The sequence below is a fragment of the Cebus imitator genome, unplaced genomic scaffold, assembly GCF_001604975.1.
Source record: "Cebus imitator isolate Cc_AM_T3 unplaced genomic scaffold, Cebus_imitator-1.0 Scaffold297, whole genome shotgun sequence".
Taxonomy (NCBI): Eukaryota; Metazoa; Chordata; class Mammalia; order Primates; family Cebidae; genus Cebus; species Cebus imitator.
The window spans coordinates 1642422-1668696 of NW_016107612.1; the positions used below are offsets into that span (position 1 = coordinate 1642422).

The 26275-nt window shown below is 39.9% G+C and overlaps 1 protein-coding gene across 2 annotated transcripts in view; it reads right to left on the reverse strand.

Moving 5' to 3' along the window:
- The window catches only part of RSPRY1 (ring finger and SPRY domain containing 1), a 52393-nt gene that overhangs the window by 1993 nt on the left and 24125 nt on the right, over positions 1–26275 (reverse strand). For both annotated transcript variants that reach the window (XM_017502649.2, XM_037729299.1), the window contains 10 exons: positions 25512–25638; positions 24654–24712; positions 22411–22477; positions 21551–21682; positions 17755–17870; positions 17186–17329; positions 10786–10897; positions 7772–7874; positions 7250–7402; positions 3354–3458 (listed from right to left, as the gene is read on the reverse strand). In XM_017502649.2, the coding sequence (XP_017358138.1) occupies positions 3354–3458; positions 7250–7402; positions 7772–7874; positions 10786–10897; positions 17186–17329; positions 17755–17870; positions 21551–21682; positions 22411–22477; positions 24654–24712; positions 25512–25638 (1118 nt within the window). The remainder of the gene's footprint in view (positions 1–3353; positions 3459–7249; positions 7403–7771; positions 7875–10785; positions 10898–17185; positions 17330–17754; positions 17871–21550; positions 21683–22410; positions 22478–24653; positions 24713–25511; positions 25639–26275) is intronic.

The window sequence follows — 26275 nt, forward strand, 5'->3', positions numbered from 1 at the left end:
AAAAAAAAAAAAAAAAAAAAAGTTCATGTGCATTCTTTCAGACACTCTATACATGCACAGCATATACATACAGATGTGTACATATAGGTAGGGATACAATATTTCTCCCCAGAAAGCTAGCCATTTATCCTAGAATAATTTACTAAACAGTCCGTCTTTCACCACAGTTTTAACACATTGCCTTTGTCATATGGTAAATTTTCATTTTTAGTTAGTTCTATTTCTGGGTTTCTATTCTATTCCATTATTCTGCCATTTCTGTCATATAGTAATGAGACCAAACTATTAACATTTATTTATTTTTATTTTTTTGAGACGAACTCTTACTCTGTCACCCAAGGCTGGAGTGCAGCGGCATGATCTCTGCTCACTGCAACTTCTGCCTCCCAGGTTCAAGTGATTTTCCTGCCTCAGCCTCCTGAGTAGCTGCGATTACAGGCACATGCTACCACACCCAGGTAATTCTTTTTTTTTTTTTTAATTTTTGGTAAAGACAGGGTTTCACCATGTTGGCCAGGCTGGTCTCAAACTCCTGACCTCGTGATCTGCCCCCCTCAGTGCTGGGATTACAGGCATGAGCCACTGTGCCCAGCTATTAACATTTATTTTAATGTATTTTTAAGATGTAGTATAGTTGTCATCTCTAACTTTCAGAATTTTCTTGCCTTAAACTTTTAAAAATCAGCTTGTCTAGTTCCAGAAAAAGTCTTGTTGCTCTTTTTACATTGACCAAATTAAACTTAGAGTTTAGAGAAAACTGTCACCTTTACAATACTGAGAGGTCCTCCTATCCAAGGAAAGACTCATTTATTTAAGTATTCTATTATATTCTCTGGTAGTTTAAAAGTTTTCTTCCTATAGGCTCTACATATTTCTTGGTATGTATTCTTAGATAGCTTTTTTTTTAAACCATTATAAAAGGGATCTTCAGTTATATGTTCTAATGGGCTGCTAATTTATACATATAGCTGGAAGAGCTACTGACTTTTGTATATTTTGTAAGTCATAGTAGTGACAGTAGGTATCCTTATCTTGTTCCCAACATCTCTTGAAATGCTTCCAGCGTGTCACCATTAAAAAGATGCTAGCATTTGGCTGAAATATATGTTTTTTATACTGTTAAGGAAGTATCCATCCATTACTATTTTATAATGTTTTTTGTTTCTCCATTCATTTCTGTTTTGTAGTATTTCATCCATTAGGAATGGATACTGAATTTTAACAAATGCTTTTTCAGCATTCTTGGAGAAAGTGATAACTGCCCTTCTCCTGCCTCTGGCCTATTTGAGTAATTATATTAAAGATTTCTGTATTGTAGGCTGGGCACAGTAGCTCACGGCTATAATTCAGCACTTTGGGAGGCTGAGACAAGTGGATTATTTTAGGTCAGGAGTTCAAGACCAGCCTGGCTAAGATGGTGAAACCCCGTCTCCACTAAAAATACAAAAATTAGCCAGGCGTGGTGGCTAATTTTTTTTTTTTGTATTTTTAGCAGAGATGGGGTTTCACCATCTTGGCCAGGTTGGTCTCCAAACTCCTGACCTAAAGTGATCCAATTGCCTCGGCTTCCCAAAGTGCTGGGATTACAGGCGTGAGCCACTGCGCCTGGCCTAAGATTTCTGTATTATACCATCCTTGTATTCCTAAGATAACTCCCCCTTCCAGTTGTGTTGCTGGGTCTTACTTTCCAATATTTTATTTAGGAGTTTTAGATTTATATTCATAAATAAAAAAGTTTTTTTCTTTTTATGAGTTTTACCAGCTTTTAGTATGATTACCAAAAATAACATTGTGGTTTTCCTACTTCATGCTTTGGACAAGTTTAAATAGAATTGGACTACCTATTCCCTGAAAGTTGTAGTAGAGTTCACTTGTGAAACTAGCCTTAGTACTTGTGGGAGGAACAGCAAAGGTAGCTTTAATAACCATTTCAACTTCTTTCATGGTAATAAGAATGCTTAGATTTCCAGTCTCCTCTGGGGGTTGATTCTTGTAAATCATTTTATCCAGGTTTCCTTTCTTTGTCCCTATATCCCTTTTAAAATTGTTGCTGCTACTCAAAGTTGAGATAAATTTTCTCATAATTCTTTTAATGTCTTCTTCCAACTCTTATTTTGGATATATATCTACTATGGAGACTATGATCATACTTAAGATACCTAGTTCTAAGTTTTATATTTCAGCACTCATTAAAGATCTCCTGTATTATGTGCAAGACCACAGGGAAGGGCCAGAGAGCTCCAAGATGAGTAAGACCAGATCCTGCTGTTTGAGATCTTAACATTCTTACAGAAACAAAGATCAAAAAGGGCATGAAGATATCCAGCCTTTAAACTCTGCACCTGTCTGTGATGCCCTGAAAACTAAAACCTCCAAATGTGCTCAAATTGAGAAATGCTGGGCTGTAGAAGTAATAGGGAGGATTAATAGGCTGGAATCACTGTGCCTTTCTTTCAGAAGAGACGCTGGTATAGCTAAGGGTGAAATGAGATACATTACACTTCCCTTAAGTGCACAGCCAATTAGATAACACATTTCAAAAGACAACAAATGTAGAGAGACAGAGTCAGGGACCCAGGCTGAATCATTCCTGGGGATGACAAACTGGGTCCATCACTCCAGGTTCTTGACCCCTGTGGAGCTAGGTGGCTAAAGCTATGTCAAAAATAAGACCAAGGCAGGGCATGGAATACGAAGAATTGCAGGTAGCTGGCTTGTAATATCAGCATGAATGTTGCTCATATACTATCAACACACATGGATTGGCCAGAACACCACAGTGCCCAACTGCTCTTCTCCTTTCTAAACTTAATTGGGCTAGCCTTCCTGGGGACCATCTTACTAGCTTCTCTTGATGATGCTCACTCTGTTCTATAGGTCCAGGCTTCCCTCTGAGTTCATCTCATACAACTGAAATTTAGTAGGTTGACAAGGAGGCTGCTAACTTCTCAATGGTTGATTGTAAATAAGTAAATGAGGAAGCTCTAAAACTAAAAGAGACTGCCCAGGAAACTCAAAAATAGCATTAAACCTGTTACATTTTGTGAAGCCAAAACTGCGTCAAAAATACAGTACTGAGTAAAAAAAAAAAAAACAAAAACAAGCCTTCCACACCAAGCAGCAGCTTGTATTTCGAGTACTTTCTGGAAGACAGCCAGGTTCTACTTAAAACTCTAGTTCCTCATTCAGCCTACTTTAGATACAATAAACCTTGATGAACAGCTATGGAACTAGCAATTCAAGAACAGTACAAAACTTTGCCTAATATAATTAGAAACATAATATAATTAGCATATATTAGGAATGCAATATAATTAGTGCAAAAGAGGAAACAACCAAACAAATCCTCTTACCTGTGTCCACATGGCTTCAATTGTGTGTCTGCTACCTCATCACAACAAAGGGAGCAGCAGTTTTCTCGGATACTGACTTGCTTCAACAGAGCAAGACGCCTGTGCCTGAGTAGAAAAAGCAATTTGAAATTCATTTTGTCAACAGGGGACCTGTCAGCAGCGATGCATATGAAATGCTTTGAAAATGCTCTGCACCTGTGAGATGTACTCCTTAAACTTTGTTCAGTAAGGTTTTCACACTTGGTACCTTCTTTCAATCCTACAATCATTTTCTAAAGTAGGGAATGAAGGAGGTATAACCATTCCCATTTTATAGACAAAGTTAAAGGAAATGGCTTGTATAAGGTATGCAGTCAGGGATCAAATTCAAATCCTTTAGTTCTAAGTCTAGTGCTCTTTTTATCTTACCAACAAATTTCAACCTTTAAAGTCACATATGTGAGAGTCTGATGACAAGCATAGAGCCTTTCCCAAGAAAAACACACATATACAAGTTTTTATACAATTTCAAGGGGTTTATAACAGTCCATTTTAGACTCCTTGCAAGTCCAGACACCTCAAATTAGAACCCTTCCATTATACTTTCACTCAGCATGGAATGAAAGCAGACAGGCAAAACTGTTGTGCTGAAGGTACAGCCCTAATGGATGGGCAAAGGGAAGCATGAAGCATTCATTCTGTTCACTTATGGGCTTACTGTATGCCAGGCACTGTTCCAAGCCCTAGAGATTCAGCAGTGAACGGAGGACTAAAAAAGTATCCCTGCCTTCGGAGAGTTATGCTCCAGTAGGGGAGGACAGAAATGAACAAGGTAAGTAAAATACAGTGTTAAACGCTGATAAATACTATGAAGGAAAGAGAAAATGGGAAGGACAAGGAGTGTACACATTAGAGGTAGGGAGTTATTAAAATAACTTAAATACGGCAGCCAGGAAAAGTCTCATCAAGGTAATGTTTAAGAAGTAACGGGAGTGAGGGAGTGAGTCTTGTGGTTGTCTGGAGAAACTGTTTTGGGTAGCATGAACAGCAAGTGCCCTGAAGCTATCATAGGCCTGATACGTTTCAGGAGCAGCAAGGAGGCCAGGGTGGCTGAGGAGCATGAGCAAATGGGACAGGGTAGGAAACAGGGTCAGAAAAGTAATATGGGAAAGGGAGAGGACAAATTGTATAGGGCCTGGGAGGTCACCGTAAAGGTTTTGGCTTTTCCCTTCAGTGAACGGGAAGCTACCCACTGGCATCTTTTGAGCAAAGAAATGTGTGACCTGACTTACGTTGTAACAAATCATTCTGAAGGCTGTGTTGAATAGACTGAAGGGGGTCAAGGTAGGAACAATGTAGAAGGCAAGACAAAAATAATATAGATAGCAAATGGTGGAGGCTTGGACCATGGTAGCAGCAGTGAGGGTGATGAGTAGCTGGGTTTGGGATATATTCTGAAGGCACGGCCTACAGGGTTTTCTGAGGGATTGAATGTGGGAATGGCAGAAAGTAAGGTGTCAAGGATACTCTACAGTTATGGCCAGGGAAACTGGGATGATAAAGGAGCTACTAACAGAGATGAAAGCCTGGGTACAGTGGCTCAGGCTTGTAATCCCAGCACTTTGGGAGGCCAACGCAGGCAGATCGCTTGAACCCAGTCCAAGACTGGCCTGGGCAACATGGCGAAACCCTGTCTCTACAAATAATACAAAAATTAGCCAGGTGTGTGGCATGCCTGCAGTCCCAGCTACTTGGGAGGTTGAGGTGGGAGGACAGCTTGAGCCTGAGAGATGGAGGTTGCAACAATGACCTGAGATTGTGCCACCACACTCCTGGATAAGAGTGAAACCGTGTCTCAAAAAATAAAATAAAATAAAAATAAACAGAGATGAGAGAAGACTGTAGGAGCAGCAGTGGCTGTGAGTGGATGACTTGTAGCTGAGAGGTGGGTATGTGGTGCTTCACTGTATTATATTCTGTTTTTCTTCTGTATGTATTTGAAATTTTCCATAATAAAAAGGTTAAAGAAAAAAAAGATGAATGGAAGAAGAATTAGAGACAGAGAGTATATACAACACAGAACAATTTATAATATCCCATTTAGTACTAACAGGGCCATGATCTCCTACCCTGAAGTCAGAAAGGAATAATATTCCAATGAATATAAAGTATCACTGAATATATGTTTCTGGAACACAGGATGAAAATATTAATGGCACAGAAAATGGTCTTAAGTAAGCTCACACTTAATGTCACAATTTGTAATCAAGCACAACTGGAATGTTAAGGGCAGCAGGGTGCAAGCAGGAGGTTGCCACTAAGGTGGCCACTCAGTTAGGCTCCTGACAACTCTATCTCCTTGTTACTATCAGACAAAACAGTCTAGAAACAGCACAGGATTGACCTAGCTTGTAATTCAGTTGTTCTTATTCAATACAAGACAAATTTTGGGTACCAAATTTATAAACATGGTTACCAAGAGACTATGTATAAGCTGCCCATAAAATGAGATTTTCTGACAGTTGATGTCCATTGCCATCTGAGTTTTGGAAGGTTTAATTCCACAGGAGTGGTTAACTAAATACTGAAGCATTTTAACTAAGGCCAGTCCCCAGGGGAATTTAGATGAATAAATCAACTGTTTTAAGGTATATGTGAGAAGACTTATTTATGGGCATCACCCAATGAAAAGGTGGGCTAGATGATAAAGAATGGGGTATGATAGATAAGGGAGAGGTGTCCCTCAGACTTTGGCCAAGAGGTATTTAAGGTTCAGAATCTCTGTCAGGCACCAAGGATGACGCTGAATCAAAGTTCTAGCAATTAACCTTAGATTCCCTGAGCGGGGACATATGCAACCCTTATGTTCTTGGGCTATTACCGAAGCTCTGCTGCTGCAGACAATGCTGCCATTATCATGCCATTTTCTAGTTCATCTGGAAACTATTGAACCACTGAGACAGTGAGTCCAAGGTGAAGCATAGGCCACAGTGCTGCCTGCAGATCTGCTTTTTGAGCCAAAACAGGAGCTAAGATTATGTTACAAATACCTTCAGGGGCATAAAAGTCCGACACTAGCTATGTCATGACAAGTATGCTGTCCTTGGCTGCTGAGAGAGACTCTCTTACTGATATAAAACAGGAATACCCTTTAAACAGGCAGCTGCTCTGTTTAAAATGATAAACTTCAGCTCACATTGTGAAATAAGTTTCAACTTGAAGTAATTACCAGGAAGCAGCTGGAGTCTTCCCCCAGACTAAGGAACAGATTACATTCATCTCACAAGGAAGCAAGGCAGGCATTCATCTGATAAATTAATGCCAATCACAGTTTTTGTCAAATAAGGGCTGTGAAATATTATCCAAGATGGTATTCATCGATGGTTGCGGAACAGTGTTGTCATCTTTGCCACACAGCTAAAACCACATAAAGTCTCTTTCAATAAATCTGAATCTGTTAAAAGATGCACTAGATTTCCTAATATTTAGGATTCTGACACTGACATTCAAGTGAAGTTAGTTTGCAGTTTTTTTGTGTGTACAGGTGTTATAGTTTTCTAATTTTTATACCAATCTTACTTATCTCACACAAAAAAATTGAAAGTGCTCCTTCTATCTTTCTGGGTTTGGTAACATTTTAAATAACAGTAAGGTTATCTGTTACCTAAAGATTTGGTAGAGATCCCTTGTGAAACCACCTTGGTCTGGTGCTTTGTGGGGACAGACATACACAATAATTGGTCTGTGTATATCTCTTCTGGGATCTATCTTAGTAATTTATATTTCCTGTAAAGTCATCCATTTTACTCAGGTTTTTAAAATTTATTTGTCATGTCTTTTAAAGCCTATTACAAACTGTTTTAATTTCTCATAAGATGCATGTGAAAGTCTGGAGATAGCCTGGGGAGATTCCTTACCTTGGCAAAATTATTTTTTCTTCAGCGGTTAGGAAGGCGTAGTCATTAAAAGTGCTAAATTTCATAGATGGTGGGTATTTGAATGGTTTTGCTCCAAAATTGAACTCACATTGTTGATATGACATGAAACTAGCTGCAGCAAAAAATCCAGATCTACAAATAAAAGGAATTAACCGTTTTTAACAGAAAAAGAATGGACGGAGGGCAATAGAATAAAACACAAAATAAAGTTCATAGAACAGTTTTCAGAAAGGCAGAGTGAGTCAGTCTTACCCTAGCAAAAGGAAGAGTAATGGATTGTGTTTATAACCCACACAGGTCTGTGACCAGAGAATATTCTGCCTTATCTTCCTGTATCAAACCTTGGAATAGTTTTAGGTCTGATCAGATGAGTCTCCAATCACTTGAAATTAATAAATTTCTCATCACAACTGTGTATATAAATGGACAAAGACTTTTTTTCCTAGAGAAAAGGGTATTCCATGCATCTACTTGAATTTTTGACTGAGAAGAGGTACTTACACAGTAGATGAAAAGACTTGTTTTTCAGGAGGCAGCTGGTTGCCATTTAAAAAGAAGATCATTTGCTTTTCATTCAAGTCTAACAGAAATCCTACTGTATCTCCTAGAGGATAAAGTGAAACACTGTTAGGATAATGATGTGTACTACCAAGATTCTCTGCTAAGCATCTCAAGTGTTTCAATGGCACTGTATTAAGTCTGCGTCTTTAGCTATGCATTCAACATATTCATCTTTGTTTCTTCTGCAACTGATCTGACCCCTATACACCAATATTTTAATGTAACAACAAGAAAAAAATACTGCCAGTTAAATTACGACAAGCCAGTTGTAAGATACATACCAATTTCAAAGATGTTAAAATTTGGGGATAAAGGTACATTTTGGGCTCCATGAAATATGGGAAGATCAAAATCATGTGTTTACTTGCCTCTCTGGAGAGATTTATAACTCCCTAGATAACTACCCCAAAACATGCCTTTAAAAAAAAAAGGCAAGGCAGGCTGGGTGAGGTGGCTCATGCCTGTAATCCCAGCACTTTGGGAGGCTGAGATGGGCTGATCACCTGAAGTCAGGAGTTCAAGACCAGCCTGGCCAACATGGTGAAACCCCATCTCTACTAAAAATACAAAAATTAGCTGAGTATGGTGGCGTGCACCTGTGATCCCAGCTACTCAGGCGACTGAGGCACGAAATCGCTTGAACCCGGGACGTGGAGGTTGCAGTGAGCCAAGACTGTGCCACTGCACTCCAGCCTGGGTGACGGAGTAAGACTCCATCTCAAAAAAAAAAAAAAAGTATTTACTTATCGAATAACGTAAAACTGTAAGGTTTTAGTTTTTGGTTTTGTTGTTGTTTTTGTTGTTAAGACAGGGTCTTGCTCCATTACCCAGGCTGGAGTGCAGTTGTGCAATCCTAGCTCACTGCAGCCTCAAACTCCTGGGCTCAAGTGAGCCTCCTGCTTCAGCCTCCTGAGTAACTAGGACTACAGGCATGTGCCACCACACCTGGCAAATCTTTAAAAGTTTTTGTAGAGATGGGGGGTCTCATTATGTAGCCCAGGCTAATTTCAAACTCTGGGTCCCAAGTGATCCTCTCAAAGGTTCCCCATGCTTCAACCTCCTTAAGTGCTGGGATTACAGGTATGAGACACCATGTCTGGCCCAATTTTGGTTTTGAAAGATAAGATAAATAAATTTATTTGTCAAAGGAAAACAAATGAAATTACACAGTAATGACAAGAAAAATGGACACTCGATGCTGGTGAAGGAAAATCTGGCAAAATACAGCAAAAACTTTGAAATTCTATATCCTCCTTGCCAGAGAAGTTTCACTTCTAAGGGTTTTGTCTTGAGAAAATCCAGAGTGGTCTCTAACGACAATTTTAAAAGGCAAAAATGTCAATGTCCAACAATGAGGCATTATTAGTATATTATAGTACAACTATATAATGAAAATTTGAGAAGCCATTAAAAGTAATGTTATTGGCTGGGCCATGGTGGCTCAAGCCTGTAATCTCAACACTTTGAGAGGCCAGAGGTGGGTGGATCACTTGAGCCCAGAAGTTTGACACTAGCCTGGGCAACATGGTAAAACCCTGTCTCTACCAAAAAAATACAAAAATTAGCCAGGTATGGTGGTGTGTCCCTGTAGTCCCAGCTACTGCAGAGGCTGAGGTGAGAGGATGGAGTAGGCCTGGGAGGTCAAGGCTGTATGAGCTGTGATCCTGCCACTGCACTCAAGCCTGGGCGATAGACGACACCCTGTCTCAAAAACAACAACAATAAAAAGTAATGTTATTTAATAACCTGGAAAGCTATTCAAGGTATTAAGTATAACAACAACAACAACAAATACATATATATAATTTAAGTGTTTTAAAAAAAAAATCTCTCGATGGAGAAGTTACAGGGGATTTTTATTCATTTTGTTCTTTTTCTGTTTTTCAAAATTTTATAATAAACATTACTTGAATAATCCTTTAAAAAATTCTTATTAGAAAACAAGCTAGTTTTTGAAAAGTGCCTTTATCTTACGCTCCATTAAATGAAGGAGTTTTACATTCCTTCAAGAACCTGCAAGCGATTTTAAAATGAGTGTTCCTGTTGGCTTTTCTGTTCTTTTCTCCCCCCACACCATCAATTTAACCAAGGGGAGCTGTTTCCACATGGGGGTGGGCAAATTCCTGCTTTCTTTCCTTTTTTTTTTTACGATGGAGTCTCACTCTGTTGCCCAGGCTGGAGGGCAGTGGCGCAATCCCAGCTCACTGCAACCTCCGCCTCCCAGGTTCAAGTGATTTTCCTGTCTCAGCCTCCCAAGTAGCTGGGACCACAAGTGGGCGCCACCATGCTTGGCTAATTTTTACGTTTTAGTAGAGACGGGGTTTCACCATGTTGGCCAGCTGGTCTTTAACTGACTTCAAGCAATCAATCCACCTGCCTCAGCCTAAATTCCTTCTTTCTTATCTGCCTAAAAATTCAGTTTATATTCATAATGCTGATTGCGGTAGCAAAATGAGAGAGGGATGCTTGGAGAAAGAGCTGGGTTATATCCTCTATCTAGCTCTGATGCTAGGAATCAAATCCTTCCAGAGGTTATATTCTCTACCATATGACCATACTTCCGTAAAGCATGGCCACTGGATAGGACCTGTTCCATAGCCATCTTGTCCCTGAAAAATCCTCATTTTAGTGGCATTACAACTGCAGTATCCCTGATATCGCCATGGCTGCTTTAATTCAAAACAGATCCAAAGTGGAAAATAGAATTCATACTAATCTTAAGAGTACAATTTTCTGACTAATGTAAAAATTTTATTTTCTGAAATGTTTTTGCTACAGGAAGGACTCCACCAGAGGTAAGTTTATCAGAGGAATACCACTTACATCCCTGGCAGCTACACAAAAGCTAATATCCCTTTTCACATTTGATCTTCTTCTAAGACATTTTAAGGCTTAATGTAATAAATGCCTCATAATAACCCACTTGATACATTTATAATGGAGAGCATGAATACCTTCTTTCCAGCATGGGTGTATGTGAGGCTTACTTCTGGCATTGTACCAAATCAGCTGCCGGCAGCCATCATACGCACAGGAGTATTCATCATCCCCAATGCCGTAGCCTTCCTGGAGAGAGACAAGGCCCAGAAGATTAGCAAGTCTGCCTGCTCTGACCTGGGAAGAGAGTGTCTTTTATGACCATTGACCTAGTGGCTGGGATTCTAAGTTTGCTGTATGAAGAGAGAACTCACGGTTTTTGGAAAATACTAAAATTATGACTTAGAGGCCTCGTTCCAAGTGAACAGATAATGACTTCACCAGCAAATATGTGCCCAGTGCCTCCTTTGTTCAGGCACTTTCACATTTGTTGGTTCATTTAATTCTCACTAACTACCATGAGGCTGGTAGCATTAGACTCCATTTTAAGAGGAAACAAAGGCTCAGAGAGGTCAACCAGCTGGCCCAAGCACACATTACTTGCCCAAGAAACAAAGCCAGGTTTGAACCTAAATTCTTGGATGAGACAGGAGGTCAGCATAAGATACAGGTCACAAAGACCCTGCTGATAAAACAGGATGCGATAAAGAAGCTGGCCAAAACCCACTAAAACAAAGATGGAGACAAAAGTGACCTGGTCAACCTCACTGTTCATTATATGCTAATTACAATGCATTCTCATGCTAAAAGACACTCTCACGGTTGCCATGACAGTTTATAAATACCATGGCAGTTTGCAAGTTATACTATATAATCTAAAAAGGGGAGAAACCCTCAGTTCCGGGAAGTGCCTGCCCCTTTTCCAGAAAACTCATGAATAATCCACCCCTGTTTAGCATGTAATCGAGAAATAACTATACTCAGTTGAGCAGTCCATGCTGCTGCTCTGCCTATAGAGTAGCCATTCTTTGGTTTCTCTAGTAAAGTTGTTTTCACTTTATTCTATGGACTCGCTCCAAATTCTTTCTTGTGCGAGGTCCAAGAACTGTCTCTTGGGTTCTGGATACAGACCCTTTCCGGTAACAAGATCAGACCAGGCAAATACCTTTCTTGCATCTAGCAGACTTCAAAATACCCAAATATTCTGAGATTTCAAAACTGAAGACAAGAGAAAGGTTACAGTGGACACTGAGCTAAAAGCTATTCTGAGATCAGCTTGATTTGAGCATCGTACAGGTCCTTGGCAGTTTTCTCTTTTTTTTTTTGAGATGGAGTTTCACTCTTGTTGCCCAGGCTGGAGTGCAATGGCGCAATCTCAGCTCACTACAACCTCCACCTCCCGGGTTCAAGCAATTCTCCTGCCTCAGCCTCCTGAGTAGCTGGGATTACAGGCATGTGCCACCACAACCAGCTGATTTTGTATTTTTAGTAGAGACAGGATTTCTCCATATTGGCCAGGCTGGTCTTGAACTCGCGACCTCAGGTGATCAGCCTGCCTCGGCCTCGCAAAGTGCTGTGATTACAGGTGTGAGCCACCACACCCGAGAGTTTCTTCTTTTTATTTATTTATTTTTGAGATGGAGTTTTGCTCTTGTTGTCCAGGCTGGAGTGCAATGGTGCAATCTTGGCTCATTACAACCTCCGCCTCCCAGGTTTCAAGCAATTCTCCTGCCTCAGCCTCCCAAGCAGCTGGGATTACAGGCATGCACCACCACACCCAGCTAATTTTGTATTTTTGGTAGAGAAGGGGTTTTTCCATGTTGGTCAGGCTGGTCTCAAACTCCTGACCTCAGCCGCCTCGGTCTCCCAAAGTGCTGGGATTACAGGCATGAGCTACTGCACCCAGCCAGTTTCTTCTTTTTCTTACTTACTGCCTTTCAATTATTTCACACAACTGTTAAAATAAAAGGGTGGCTGAGATTTTAAGAAATTATTTTGAGTGCTTATAAACAATAGAAGAAGCATGCAAATCAGACAGCTCCTATCTTTAAGGATCAATGGTGAAAAGCTTTACCAGAGAAAGAAATTGAAAATGGCCAAATCCAAGTAAGATCAGGTCCTGATCCTGCTTTATTCTATAGGGCAAACAATATAGTGAGGAGACAGATTGGAAAAAAAGTTCTGACAACTCAACAATTTTGTACTGAATTTTTGGATTACAATATATTGAATTTAGAAGAATGCTCTCCAAATGACTCTTCTCAAATAGCTATTGATATTCACTATTCAGACTATTCAAGAGTTAAATGAGCTTCCATCTAACTGCCTTAGAAATTTACCACCCAAGGCTGCCAGGGGCAGTGGCTCATTCCTGTAATTTCAGCACTTTGGGAGGCAAATCACTTGAGGCCAGGAGTTTCAGAACAGCCTGGCCAACATGGCAAAACCCTGTCTCTACCAAAAATACAAAAGTTAGCCATGTGTGGTGGCACGCATCTGTAATCCCAGTTAACTCTGGTGGCTGCAGCACGAGAATCACCTGAACCTGGAAGGCGGAGGTTGCAGTGAGCTAAGATCACATGCCACTGCACCCCAGCCTGGGTGACAGAGTGAAGACTATCTCAAAACAAAGAAATTTACCACTTGCTAGAAAGAATGCCTTGCCAGCCCTTTCAAAGAATGAACAAGTTAGTAAGTAAAAAACTTAAAAACCACTAAAATATGGCACTGGGGCATAGGTAAAAGACGAGCAATTCTTTTCTATCTTTATCTTCTAATGTCCTGAGAAGTCCTTGACAGAACACTTGAAAGAAATTCCTAGAAGCTAGCCACCATGAGTTGGTAAAGAGCAGACTCATTACACATTCTTTACCATGCAATGTCTTTGATGCCTGGATAAATTCGACAACAGAGTGGCATTACAGGACAAAGACAGAGCTCTAGTAACTTTAACTATAGAGCAGCATCTACAGATTTAAGAAGATGGCTCTTGCCTAACAGAGATGCACTTTAAAAATCTCTTGAGCTTACATCTCAGAGAACAACCTAGATGTCCTACACCTTCTCTTAGCTCAAAACATTCCCAACAGGATTAACTTTGGTTTCCATTGGCTAGGACAGATAAATGAGAGAATAGAATGGCTAGTTTAGTATTTATTTTGAACTACCTGTTTTTTTGTCATGAATATTTTAGCAATGGAAACATTACCAAAAACAAACAAAAGAAAGTTTACCCAAAGCTTGTCATTCAGGGAATAGTTTGAGTCTCTTACCCATGTGGTGGACACTGTCCTTTTTCCTGCTGTATAGCATCCCAACTGCTTCCTGTTATGGGAAATGTATGAAGACAGTGTTCTGCCTTCTCCTCTAGACGTGGAAAGGTAAGTTATGACCTAGGCTTGGCCAGTTGGCCTTTCCTATTGAACACTCAGTATGGTGCAAGTGATGCAAGTGACCCCACACAGAATGAAAGTTAGGATTGATTTCCAGCAGCAATGGTGGCTGCATGCCGGCCAGATCGTTCCCCTAAAACACTGGCTGTTGTACTTCCTGTTTGTTGGCCCTGACATTGCCTTGGAGCCTGTCTAGTTTCCAAGCTTCTCCATAATCTGGAGGCCCCAGACAGGCTTCTAAGTCATCCTTGTCTGTCTGAAATAGCCAGAGTCATTTTCTCCAAGGCAGGATGCTTCATCAGGGGAAGAAGTACATACAGGCTATTCTGAGCAGGGATTGAAATCTCCAGCAGCTGGAGACTAGATGGCTTTGGGCAAGTTTCTTAATTTATCTAAACTTGATTTTCCTCATCTTTAAATGGCAGAACAATACCTTTCCAAACTCTCAGACAGATTAGAAATGAATATATAAAAGACCTATCACATAGCAGACACTCATGAAAAGGCAAAATATATTTATTTATTTTTGAGACGGAGTCTCACTCTATCGCCCAGGCTGGAGTGCAGTCACGATATCTGGGCTCACTCTGCCTTCCAGGTTCAAGGGATTCTCCTGCCTCAGGCTTCCAAATAGCTGGGATAACAGATGGCCACCACCACGCCCCAGCTAATTTTTGCATTTTTAGTAGTGATTGGGTTTCACCATGTTGGCCAGTCAAACTCCTGACCTTAAGTGACCCACCCACCTCAGCTTCCCAAAGTGCTGGGATTACAAATGTGAGCTATTGCTCCTGGCCAAAGCAACAAGACAAACTGTTCTGTAGGTGACCTAAACAGAACTAACCTTAAGCTTCTTATTTTAATGACGTTTCAGCCCGGTAGTTAGCCTTTCGAAAGGGAAGCCAAAGCAGTAAGAGTTCAAATAAGAGGCACTATGCAGAGACTTGGAATCTTTTGAAATTGGGTATATCCTAGGAATGACTTATTCCATAGAATCACACCCTGTCTGTACAGGCAAAAAGATTCAGAATCACTAGAACAATGTATATTTGAAGCAAGGTTGTAAATATGGCAACATTATTAAGATCCTGTATTTGGGAAAAGACATCATATCAGACTGTATCAATTTCTAATAGGGAATCAACTAATGCTTGGATCAAGGAAAAATGTTTGTTTTTAAAGAAACCAACAGCCTGTCGAATGATCTGGAGGATAAGAAAATAGTATTTAAGTCTTTTAACTTGAGAAGCCAAAGATCTGCAACTACATGGCAAAAATTATAGTTTTATCGAGCAGATGAAACTATATCCAGCTTCACTGGCCATTAAAAAAAACAAATTTATAACATACAGTGTCAGATATACTACACCTAGACCTGTAGTGTGTTTGCTGCCAAATCAGGAGAGACATATTTTGTATCGAAGCTTCCTCCCTGGAAGAATCCCTATTACTTCTAGTTCTAGAACAATTTTTCACTTCCAAATGAGGAAACTAGCTGATTCTCTGAAATTTTCCCCATTTTTGAATACAAAGAAAACAAATGTTGTAGAATAGTAAGGCCACTGAATTCTGGTATGAGTTTCTTCCTACTCTGTCTCAATTTTCTCATCTGTGAAATGGAAATTGTAACAGTAAAAACTATTGTGGGAATCAGACGACTGGCAGACTGGGGTCTAGTTCTCCACCCCAGACAAGAGTCCAGACTTAACCTCTCCACAGGCCCTTTTCCTCCAATTTGTCTCTCTCCAGCCTAGGAGTTTTAATAATACGCCATCAATAATTACAGGGTGAAATACAGCCTTGCTGAAATGGCCCTATAAAAACTATGCTTACAAATAGGGCACCATGGCATGTGCCGATTGTCCTAGCTACTCGGGAGGCTGAGGTAAGAGGATGGCTTGAGCCCAAGAGTTCAAGGCCAGCCTGAGCAACACAATGAGAACTGTCTCTAAAAATAAAGCAAAAAATCTGAACCTCAACATGCTTATGGCCAGCAAGTTTAATTTGATTTTGTTGGGTCACTTCCAAAACCCATCCCAGGATCTTACATATTGGATGAGGGGGGTGGGTATTATTTAGATTAACAAAATAATCCAAAGGGCTTTTCCCAGCTCAAATGGTAAAAACCATATGAAAACAAAATATTACTGATCAAAACTGGATTAATTCCAAACAGCTTATAATTTGATCAACAGAAGAAAGCCAATTGGCTTGGGTGTTAGAAGGGTATAAAGTGGCCAGAAATCACACATCTGTAGGAAAGTGGGAAACTTGACCACCTCTCAAACTCAGGTAGGTAGCCCAATGCTACTTACTCTAGGATTCAATTTTCCCTTTTATATTATAGCTTTCTATAACAAAAGATAAATAGCTAAATATTGAGAAAAATGTGCCAACTAATTATTAGGTAAAAGTCAAGTGAAAAAAGTCAAGCCAACACTATTTTTTGAAAGGAAGAGAATTCCTACAAAGCTCTTAAAGCTTAAATTCAAGGTATTAATCAGCACTAGTTCCAGTATAAGAACTGAGCCAAATATGTGGCTGGGGCAGAAGAGGAGCATACAAAGACAAAGGATACATCCAGCCTCTAGGTGAAAAATTAGTGTCAACTTAAGACTCAAGAAAAAAAGGCTGGGTCAGGCGCGGTGGCTCACGCCTATAATCCCAGCACTTTGGGAGGCCGAGGCAGGTGGATCACGAGGTCAAGAGATCGAGACCGTCCTGGTCAACATGGTGAAACCCCGTCTCTACCAAAAATACAAAAATTAGCTGGGCATGGTGGTGCACGCCTGTAGTCCCAGCTACTCGGGAGGCTGAGGCAGGAGAATTGCCTGAACCCAGGAGGTGGAGGTTGCGGTGAGCCGAGATCGCGCCATTGCACTCCAGCCTGGGTAACAAGAGCGAAACTCCATCTCAAAAAAAAGAAAAAAAGGCTGAAGGATAATTTCACTTATGTTTTCCTATTTCTCTATCAGTTTAGCAGATCATTGTTAGGGATCTGGTACCATGTGGCTCTGCCCAAGAAAAGATTATTGAGCAAATCTATTTGAAAAATAAGTATGTCTAAAGTATTTTCCATCCACTAACTAGGGGGAAAAAGCAAACTGCCACTGCCCCCATTTTCACAGTTCTCTAGGGTACTCACGTGATTGAGGAATTTGCTGTCTCGAGTGGCCCAGCCAATCTGCATGACGCCAGAAGTGACCACTGTTACTTCATAGTACCATACCCCGGCATCCACACAAAAGGTGCAACGCACACTTTCAAAAGAGGAGGCATCACAGCGAGCCTGGCAAAACCAAAAAATGTGACAATCAACCATCAGGGCCTGAAGACCACTGAAGATAACTGACTACTGGGAAGGCTGAGTGTATTTTTCCTTATTAAAGCTTCTGGTAGAATATTGCTTACTCAGTCCATCCTCAGTGACAAAAAGTACAAAACCAAAATATATAAGGCATTTGATGATACATAGAATCAAAGAATTGTTTGCAGCCACTTTTCAAACAGTTCTTTAATCCTGACATGTCTAGTGCCTTATGGTACCTTCTGTTCACAAGCAGCTCTTTCATCAAGACTTCCCCATGAAGTAAGCAACATTTTTAAAATACAGGGAAAGAGGGAAGCACCAGCCCTAAGACAACTGGTTATGCAAGGATTAAAATGATTACCCTGTCATCTCCCAAAGGGTCCATCTGTGGAAGCATTACCTACCTCTAAGCCATGAGGTGAGATCTTCAGGTACTCGCTGACGTCATTGCTATTCAGCATGGCCCTAATGCTACTCAAGTTCACTTTCTCATAGGTCAGCTGTCTACCTTCTTTTAGAACTGCAAAAGAAAGAGTGTTCATGTTTCTAAGGCAGGCTGCTGTGAGGAAAAGAAAAAGCTAGTGCCAGCTACAGCAATCAGACAAGAGAAAGAAATAAAGGGCATCCAAAATAGAAAGGAAGAAGTCAAATTATCCGTGTTTGTGGAGAATATGATCTTATATTTGGGAAAACCTAAAAAATCTGCCAAAAAACTATTAGACTAAAAAGCAAATTCAGTACAGTTGCAGCATACAAAATTACATGCAAAAACTGATAGCATTTCTATATGCCAATAGCAAACAATCTGAAGAAGAAATCAAGAAAGTAATTGCATTTACAAAAGCTATAAATAAAATAAGATATCTAGGAATAAACTTAATCGAAGAAGTGAAAGATCTCTACAATGAAAACTATAAAACACTAATGCAAGAAATCGAAGAGGACACAAAGATATACCCTGTTCATGGATTGAAAGAATTAATATTGTTAAAATGTCTATATTACTCAAAGCAACCTACAGATTCCATGCAATCCTTATCAAAATACCAATGACATTCTTCAAAGAAATAGAAAAAATTCTAAAATTTATACAGAACTACAAAAGACCCAGAATAGCAAAGCTACCCTGAGCAAAAAACAAAACTGGAGGAATCACATTACCTGACTTCAAATTATACTACAGAGTTATAGTAACCCAAACTGCATGGTGCTGGCATAAAAACAGACACAGGGATCAATGGAACAGAAGAGAGAATCCAGAAATAAATCCATACATCTACAGTGAACTGGTTTTCAACAAAGGTGCCAAGAACATACATTGGGGGAAAGGACAGTGTCTTCAATAAATGGTGCTAGAAAAACTAGTTATCCATAAACAAAAGAATAACACTAGACCTCTATCTGTCACCATCTACAAAAATCAAATAAAAATGGATTAAAGACTTAAATCTAAGACCTCAAACTATGAAGCTCTACTAAAAGAAAGCGCTGGGGAAACTCTCCAGGACACCGATCTGGGCAAAGATTTCTTGAATACTCCAAAAGCTCAGGCACCAAAGCAAAAATGGACAAAAGGGATGATATTAAGTTAAAAAGTTTCTGTACTGCAAAGGAAATGATCAACAAAGAGACATCCCACAGAATGGGGGGAAACTATTTGCAAACTATCCATCTGATAAAGGATTAATATCTAGAATACATAAGGAGCTCAAGTAACTCAATGGGAAAACGTCTAATAATCTGCTTAAAAAATGGGCAAAAGATCTGAATAGACATTTCTCAAAATAAGACACACAAATGGCAAACAGATGCTAAACATTACTGATAGTTGGAGAAATCCAAATCAAAACTACAATGAGCTATCATCTCACCCCAGTAAAAATGGCATTTGTTCAAAAGACAGGCAATAATGAATGCTGGTGAGGTGGTGGATAAAAGGTAACCTTTGTACACTGTTGGTAGGAATGTAAATTAGTAAGGCCACTAAGGAGAACAATATGGAGGTTCCTCAAGAAACTAAAAACAGGCTGGGCACAGTGGCCCATGCCTGTAATCCCAGCACTTTGGGAGGACGAGGTGGGTGGATCACGAGGTCAGGAGATCGAGACCATCCTGGCTAACATGGTGAAACCCCGTCTCTACTAAAAAATACAAAAAATAAGCCGGGCGTGGTGGCACACGCCTGTAGTCCTAGCTTCTTGGGAGGCTGAGGCAGGAGAATTGCTTGAACCTGGGAGGCAGAGGTTGCAGTGAGCCGAGATCACACCACTGCACTCCAGCCTGGGCAACAGAGCAAGACTCTGTCTCAAAAAAACAAAAAGAAAAACAAAAACAAATAACAGAACTACCATGTGATCCAGCAATTCTGCTGCTAGGTATATACCAAAAAAAATTAGTATATCAAAGAAATAAATCTTAGTATATCAAAGAAATATCTGTGATCCCATGTTTATTGCAGTGCTATTCATAAGAGCCAAGATTTGGAATCAACCTAAGTGTCCATCAACAGATGAATGAATAAAGAAAATGTGGCACATATACATGATAGAGTACTGTTCAGCCACCAAAAAAGAATAAGATCCTGACAATTACAGTAACATGGATAGAACTGGAGGACATGATGTTAAATGAAATAAGCCAGGCAGAGAAAGACAAACTTTTCATGTTCTCACTAATTTTTGTGGAAGCTAAAAATTAAAATAATTGAATTCATGAAGATAGAAAGTAGAAGGATGACTACCAGAGGCTGGGAAGGGTAGTTGGGGTGGGGGAGAAATGGGGTTGGTTAATGGAAATACAGTTAGATAGAATGAAGAGCACCTAGTATTTGACAACATTAACAGGGTGATTACAGTCAACAATAATTTAAATGACATTTAAAAATAACTAAAAGAAAAGCACAAAACAAAGAAATTTTTAAAAACCAAAAGAGTACAAATGGAATGTCTGTAACACAAAGAAATGATAAATGCTTGAGGGGACAGATATCCCATTTACTCTGATGTGGTAATTACTAATTGTATGACTGTATCAAAATATCTCATGTGCTCCAAAAATATGTATTATGTCTCCATTAAAAAAAATGCTCTTGAAACGTAAAACACACTGACTGTTCATACATTAAAAATAAACAAACAAATAAATAAGGTAGTGCTAGTCAAGGAGTGGAGGTGCTCATAAATGGCCGAATAGGTGGGGAGACATAGCCAGAGCTTTGCTGCTGCACTGCCATTTGAAGATCAATCAAACAAATGCTAGGAGAGGTAGCACTGCTAGGTTTATGCTTCCATTCCCTAGAGTATCATTTTGTACGAACAAAGTCTGAATTGCACTCTTTCAGAATTATTCTTTACCTGGGACTTCACAGGCTGTGCACGAAGCTGCTCCCCACAATACTGGGCTAAGAATGGTGGTGGATTTACATGACCAGTTACACTTTAGCATAGTACTAACTATGGATGGGGGAGTGAGGATACAGAAGTATACAGGTTGATCACTCTTAATGTGAAAATCCAAAATCCAATACTTTTTGAGTGTAGACATGAGGCTCAAAGGAAATGCTCAATGGAGGATTTCAGATTTTTTGATTAGCGATACTTAATCAGGTATCTGCAAATACTTCAAAATCTGAAAAAATCTGAAATCAGAAACACTTTTTGTCCCAAGCATTTCAGATAAGAGAAGTTCAACCTATAAGAGAAACTCAACCTATAGCAGTTTTTGTTCCAGCAACCCTTGGAGGAGGAAAAAAGAAATATCTGGAATAATTCTCATGGTGTAGGTAAGACATGACTTGGGTTTTGAAGTCCAAACAAAGTTGGGAAAGGGAGACGACTAAAGAGGGAATTCTAAGTGAGGGGAACAGGCCCAATCATCAGGATCTGTTTGTAGGACAGTAAGGTTTGTATTGGAAAGAGCTGGTTAGACAGTGGTCATATAATTAAGGGTTTTGATGCATCAAGAAACTGGGTGCCAGTAAAGGTTTTGAACAGGAAAATGCTGGAATTAGAAGCATACTATGTAATTCTTGACTAAAGGGTCTCTAGGATACTTTTCTGCCAGAATATATATCCAACCTGCCAGTAGAGGTTCTTATAAGAACTCGTACTTACCATTGCAAAAGAAAGACCAGTGAGCCTATGAAAGAAATGAGTCTGGAAATGGAAACAGACATTTTAATAAAGGACAACTCTCACTTACAGAGATTGTCTAAGCTCCACTGGGCACAGAAACCAACTTGACGTTTCAGATAATCAGGATCATTAGCCCAGGACTCCAATGTGACAAGCCGGTCACTAATACTGGATTCAGAAATAGTCAATTTATTTTCACCTGTTTGGAAAGACATAATCCTTGAATTAACAACGAAAGGGTGGGATGATTTGCTCAGCAAATTAGTATTGGTAAGGAGTGAGAAGAGGCAATCAAAGAATTGGAGACTAGAATAGATTTCAATTAAAATTTCTAGGGATAACATAGCCAAAGAATTTTGACTATTTTCTTTTCCTTTTTTTTAGTCACAGGGTCTTGCTCTGTTGCCCAGGCTGGAGTGCAATGGCACAACTATGGCTCACTGTAACCTTGAACTACTAGGCTCAAGTGAACCCCCCGCCTCAGTGTCCCAAGTAGCTAGAAACACAGGTGCATGCCACCATGCCTGGCTGGTTTTTAAAACTTTTTGTAGAGATTGAGTCTTGCTATGTTGCCCACCCTGGTCTCGAACTCCTGGCCCAAAGCAATCCTCTGGCCTTGACCTCCCAAAGTGCTGGGATTACGGGCCTGAGCCACCACACTTTTTCTAGAAAGTAGCAATCTCATCACTAAATTTTTGCCTATAAAAAGTGAGTAATTATGGTTACCAAGTTTTAATTCTTAGGTGAGAAAATCCTTGTCTTTGTCCCTGTTATACTTCATTGGCTTTAACGTGTCTATCCAGGCGAAAACAGAATGTATGCCCATCTGATGGGGTTCAAAGTGTAAGCTCATCCAGTAACTAAGAAAAATAAACTTTTTAACAACCAATACAGAAGATCATTAGTGCAAGAAGTCACTATACCTACTTGTCTGTGCAAACTTTTCCAGTGCGATAAGTGCAAAAAGCATGACTGTGGGGTGGGACTGTAACTTCTGAAAAACAACAAAAGATAAAAAAAAAAATCATTCCCCTGCAGAAGTGGCAAGTTATCAGTTTCATTTCCTTGCCCAATATGTGCTAGATGTTTGAGTGGTCAGAAAAGTTTCATTCATTCAAGTCCTCTATTATCCATTTGGCTAATAATGTTAGTAATGAAGAACAGAGACAGACTCTCTCACTTTTGTATTTTTTTTCTTAAAGTCACTAGGTTAATTGATAGATTTGGAAATTTCGAAAGTATTAAATACACTATGTTATTTTCTTAGTAAAATTTATATTAGGGATTTGTTAAATAAAATATTGATTTTCACATTCATTTATGCAAGCCAAACAGAAACCTAGAATTATAAACTAAAAATGATCTTTTACTTAGAACCCTAAAAAGAACCACTTATCACTACCAAGTTCCAAAATTATAAATGATTAAATTAACAATTAATGGCTTAGTTTTTAATCTGTTCCCTGAAAGGAATTCTATAAATGCTGATGGTAGACAGGAGAAAACAACAAGTGAGTTCTTTTAGTTACAGTTAAGTTCATGTAAAACGCATGAGTTCCGTTTTAAGGAAAGGTCTATCTGTTGAACATGACATCTTCTCATAGCCATTCTCTCCCTACTGCTGCACTGGGAGCCACCAGAGGAGCTCCAGAACATCAGAGGATTCCCACTCACTTCCCTGGTACCCACCTAAGTTCTGAAAAACTCACATAATCACTATCCCTGATGCTGGAAAGCCCATTCTGCATTCTATTTCTTCTCATATCCATCTGAAACCCTCTGCCTGGCTTTTCAGGCCCTAAACCCTTTCTAGCTGGCTACTCAGTCTGTGTCCCATCTCTGAACTCTGTCTTCTCTGATCAGACAATTCTCTGTCTCTGGGCTTCTGCCTGTGATGTTCCCATAGCTAAGAAACCCATTTTTTTCTCCTCTGGGCACAATAAAATCCCAATCTTATGGCATGACCCAGCTGAGGGTCCACCTTCATCAGGAAGTCTGACTTTCATGACACTCCAGCTCTCATTGCCCATATCACCCATCTCCCTCACCTTCTCATTTAGTCTTTTTTTCTTGAAACAGAGTCTTGCTCTGTCATCCAGGCTAGAGTTCGGTGGCACAATCTCAGCAATCTCTGCCTTCCAGGTTCAAGTGATTTCCTGCCTCAGCCTCCTGAGTAGCTGGGACTACAGGTATATGCCACCACACCCGGCTAATTTTTTTATTTTTAATAGGGACTGGGTTTCGCCATGCTGGCCAGGCTGTCTTGAACTCCTGACCTCAGGTGACCTGCCCCACCTCAGTCTTCCAAATGCTGGGATTATAGGCATGAGCCACTGAGCCCGGCCCTCATTTAGTCTTGAGGAAGTAATTTCTCCCATGATCACATCCTGTGATAAAATAGAGGCTAATTATCTTGTGAGTGGTTTTGTTTCCTCAACTAACCAATAAACTTCTTGAAATCAAAGGACTGCCATGTTGTATCCCCAGACACTGTAGTAAATATTCCAGAGTGCTCATTGAGAGTAAGGTAAGTGTTTTAAGCACATATCAGGTGGGTATTGACAAATAAGGTTTTTCAGACCAGAGTTCTGAAAAAGGCCAATGCTCCCTGGGCCTACAAAAATAACTTTTAAAAATACGGACCATTCAAGACCGCAGGCCAGCACTATGAGAGATCTGAAGGCACAACCTTAGCAAACCACAAGCTTCACAGACAATATATTAAATACTCCAGTGACAACAGCTTTAAGAACAGTAGCAGTGAGGAGGAGGGCAGGAAGGAGTAGAGATTTATAAATACTGGGAATCTGACCTGATGGCGTCCTGACTTGGAATGCCACGTAATTTTGCTTCTACTGTGGAGGTCCCTATTACCATTTGGCAAACTCTAGGAACATGCACAAGAGCCAATCATAGCAGCTATCTTATCACCAAATTTAAAACCAGGCCAACTCAGCTGTTTTTGCTGGTTGGGATAAATTCCTATCCCACTCTCTTTTTTAAACATAGGAGGGAATAAATAAGCACTTGGGAAACACCTGCAAATAAAATTTATAAGTGATTCTATTCTCTGTGCCAGTGGCTATGCCAGCAATTTGAGAAAATGCACAGTTCTAGATGACGCACACTTTCAGATGACTAAGAATAAATAGTTTTCATGTCTCACTTACCAGACACTGTAGCAAATATTCCAGTATTCCTGGGCTAAGTAAACCTATACTTGCAGGACCTACACAAATACAACAAACACTTGATATAATTAAAATGCCATATTATTTTAAAACAGTAATAACAATCAAATTGTTTTGGTAGAACTCTTTTACCATTTACAAAATACTGTCATGCACATTATCTTATTCAAGCCTCCTGCTCTGAGGTAGAAAATAGTACCAGCCCTATTTCACAGTTAAGCAAGTGAGCCCACAGAGTGAAGTAACTAACTCCAGGGCACTTGGGGAGCACATGGCAGAGTCCAAACCAGCAGCCACATGTTGATTTCTAAACCATTGTTTCTTCCACAACACGTGAAGTGGCTGAACTATGCCCCTGTACTTTGCTGTTAACTTTCTTAAAATGGGTAATATTCACAAATTAAACACTTGCTTCTCAGGAACTGCTCCAATCTGAAGTTCCTTTTCCTCTCCCCCTACCTTGTATGTCTTCATAATCTAGCTAAACTTTATGCAGTGTGTATATATGCAAATTATATATAGTATACATACATACATATCTTTGTTATGCTGAATTTGGCTTTTTTCCCTTTTTTCTTTTTCCCGCTCCTTATTCTTAAAGCAAATAAGCGCAACTTTTTTCTTTTAAAACTTTCCCTGAAAATCCACAAAGCTAAATTAAATTGTATTCACCTCTGTAGCCTTTCAGTAATTTTCTTCCAGTTAGCCTATGTCTCTCAATATTGTTTTTAAGAGATTCTTTCTGGTATAGCAGGCTTGATCAAAGACCTACAGTACAAATTTCCCTTTAATGTCAAATAACTTAAGATCTTCCACTGTGGAGTGTCCCAAAGTTACCTGCTAGTTTCTCTGCCAAGCAGCCTAGGACTGCAGATGTGTTCCTGTGTTTGGCAGGATGGCCTGAGTCTTGGCAAGCTACTTCTCCATTTAAATTGAGAATTTCAGTCAATTTCTGGAGTGCATCCTAAAACAAAAATGTACAAGTGAATGTCACCTATATACTACACAGGTTATTTTCCCAGACTCATTTTTTTTGAGACAAAAGCTATAACCAGCACTTTGGGAGGCTGAGGTTGGCGGATCACAAGGTCAAGAGTTTGAGACCAGCCTGGCCAACATGGTGAAACCCCATCTCTACTAAGATACAAAAATTAGCTGGGTGTGGTGCTGTGTGCCCATAATCCCAGCTACCTGGGAGGCTGAGGCAGGAGAATCACTTAAATCTGGGAGGCAGAGGTTGCATTGAGCCAAGATGGCGCCACTGCACTCCAGCCTCGGAGACAGAGCAAGACTCTGTCCGCCCTCCCTCCCCCCAAAAAAAGGCTTTAACCAGGTATTAAACTCAGAATGACCATATAAAAATTATGCAATGTACCCCAATGATATCATTATTGATGGGAACTATCTGATCAACCTGAAAGTCTCCTTACATGACTTAATAGATTCTATTTCATTTGAAATATGTAAGCTGTATCAAATATATGCTACATATTCTTTTTTTTTTTTGGGACGGAGTTTCGCTCTTGTTACCCAGGCTGGAGTGCAATGGCGCGATCTCGGCTCACCGCAACCTCCGCCCCCCGGGTTCAGGCAATTCTCCT